Here is a 1,875-nt window from a genome sequence, read left to right on the forward strand (position 1 = left end):
TTAAGTGAGGTTGAGGATTTGCATTTGATCTTCGACGAGATCCGTGACGATGGCATGATGATATGTGAAGCCTTCCAAGTGGCATCCATGATCCACTTGCTGCCTCTAGGATGGAAGGACTTCAAAAATTACTTGAAGCACAAACACAAGGAGATGAGCTTGGAGGACCTGATCTAGCGACTCCGAGTTGAGGAGGGGAATAGGAACATTAATAGGAAATGACCTCTCGTGGGAGGGCCAACGTGGTGGAGCACGGTCAAAGCTCCAAGAAAGCTAAGAAGAGCAAGCAGAAGCTGGGCCCGAAAGGTGGCATTACCAATGTCAAGCTCCAAGGGAAATGCTACAATTGTGGCAAGCATGGCCACAAGTCTGCTGGTGCAAGGCTCCAAAGAAGAAGAACAAGGGTTCTTAAGCCAACATGGTTGGTGATGTGAGCCAGAAAGTGGTCGAGATTAGCCTTTCGGCTATGGTCACAGAACCTCGTGGGCTCTAATCTACGTGAGTGGTTCATCGACAATGGTGCAACCAGGTATTTATGTTGCAACCGGGAGATGTTCAGCACCTTTGAGACCGTTGAGGGCGAGAAGGCCTGGATGGGAAACTCTAATCAGTCTGCTGTGGAGGCTGTGGGCAAAGTGATCCTGAAGATGACTTCCGGGAAGGAACTAACGTTGAACAACGTGCTGTATGTTCCGGACCTAAGGAAGAATGTGGTGTCTGGCTCGTTGCTGAACAAGCATGGCTTCAAGATGGTCTTTGAGTAAGACAATGTAGTTTTGTCGAAACTAGGGATGCTTTTTGGTAAAGGTTATGGACTTGACGGGCTTTTTAAGCTCAATGTAATGCATGTTATCATCAATAAAAGAAATGTTAATTCTGTTTACTTGCTTGAGTCTTCCAATTTGTGGGATGGTAGACTAGGTCATGTTAATTTTAATTCTATGCGTAGATTAATTAGCATGAACCATATCCCTACATTTCAAATTAACACGAATAACAAGTGTGAAATTTGTGTTGAGGCAAAACTAGCGAAAGCTCCTTTCAAATCGGTTGAAAGGAAGATTGAGCCACTTGAATTAATTCATAGCAATTTGTGCGATTTTAGATCGATTCAAACGAGAGGTGGTAATAAATATTTTATCACGTTTATCGATGATTGCACACAGTATTGCAATGTGTATTTGCTAAAGAGCAAAGACGAAGCCATGGAAAAATTTGTTCTTTATAAGGATGAAGTGGAAAACCAACTTAATTGAAAGATTAAAAATGTTAGAAGCGATAGCGGTGGTGAGTACTATGCAAGTGTAGATATCATACACGAGCGTACTAACCTTACGCACCTCAATTGAACGGTGTTGTCGAACGTAAGAATCGTACATTGTAAGAGATGATGAATGCGATGCTTATAAGTTCGGGCCTACCTCAAAGTATGTGGGATGAGGCGATTTTGACAAGTAAATATTTTTTGAATAATGTACCCAGCAAGAAGCTCGATAAGACTTCTTATGAGCTGCGGAAAGATAAGAAGCCTTCATACCATTACCTCAAAGTGTGGGGGTGTCTTGCCAAAGTTTTGGTTCCAACACCTAAGAAAATAAAGATAGGTTCTAAGACGGTGGGTTGTATCTTTATTGATATGCACATAATAGTAGTGCTTATCGGTTCTTAGTACACGAGTTTCATAATCCGGACGTACATAACAACACGATAATTGAATCAAGGAATGCATCTTTCTTTGAAAATGTATTTCCTTGTAGGTCCAATGAGGGACCGAGTACATCAAAGTGAACGGTTGACGAAACTATGGACAATGATAGCGAGAATTTTGAGAGAAAGAACCCGAGCTCGAGCCTAAACGCAGTAAGTGGGCGAGAG

The 1,875-nt window shown here is 42.2% G+C and overlaps 1 protein-coding gene across 1 annotated transcript; it reads left to right on the plus strand.

The window, feature by feature from the left end:
- Positions 1-218: 218 nt before the first annotated feature.
- LOC116010958 lies at positions 219-764 on the plus strand. Its single transcript, XM_031250450.1, has 2 exons — positions 219-421; positions 530-764. The coding sequence occupies exons 1-2, from the start codon at positions 219-221 to the stop codon at positions 762-764; spliced, it is 438 nt and encodes a 145-aa protein (XP_031106310.1).
- The last annotated feature ends 1,111 nt before the right edge of the window (positions 765-1,875 follow it).

Source organism: Ipomoea triloba, chromosome 2, assembly GCF_003576645.1.
Source record: "Ipomoea triloba cultivar NCNSP0323 chromosome 2, ASM357664v1".
NCBI classification, from domain to species: Eukaryota; Viridiplantae; Streptophyta; class Magnoliopsida; order Solanales; family Convolvulaceae; genus Ipomoea; species Ipomoea triloba.

Excerpts from the sequence above, each read along its gene's own strand:
- LOC116010958 (XM_031250450.1), top strand. The coding sequence starts at position 219 with ATGACCTCTCGTGGGAGGGCCAACGTGGTGGAGCACGGTCAAAGCTCC. Across the intron at positions 422-529 it reads AGGGTTCTTAAGCCAACATG|GTATTTATGTTGCAACCGGG; the intron begins GTTGGTGATGTG and ends TGGTGCAACCAG.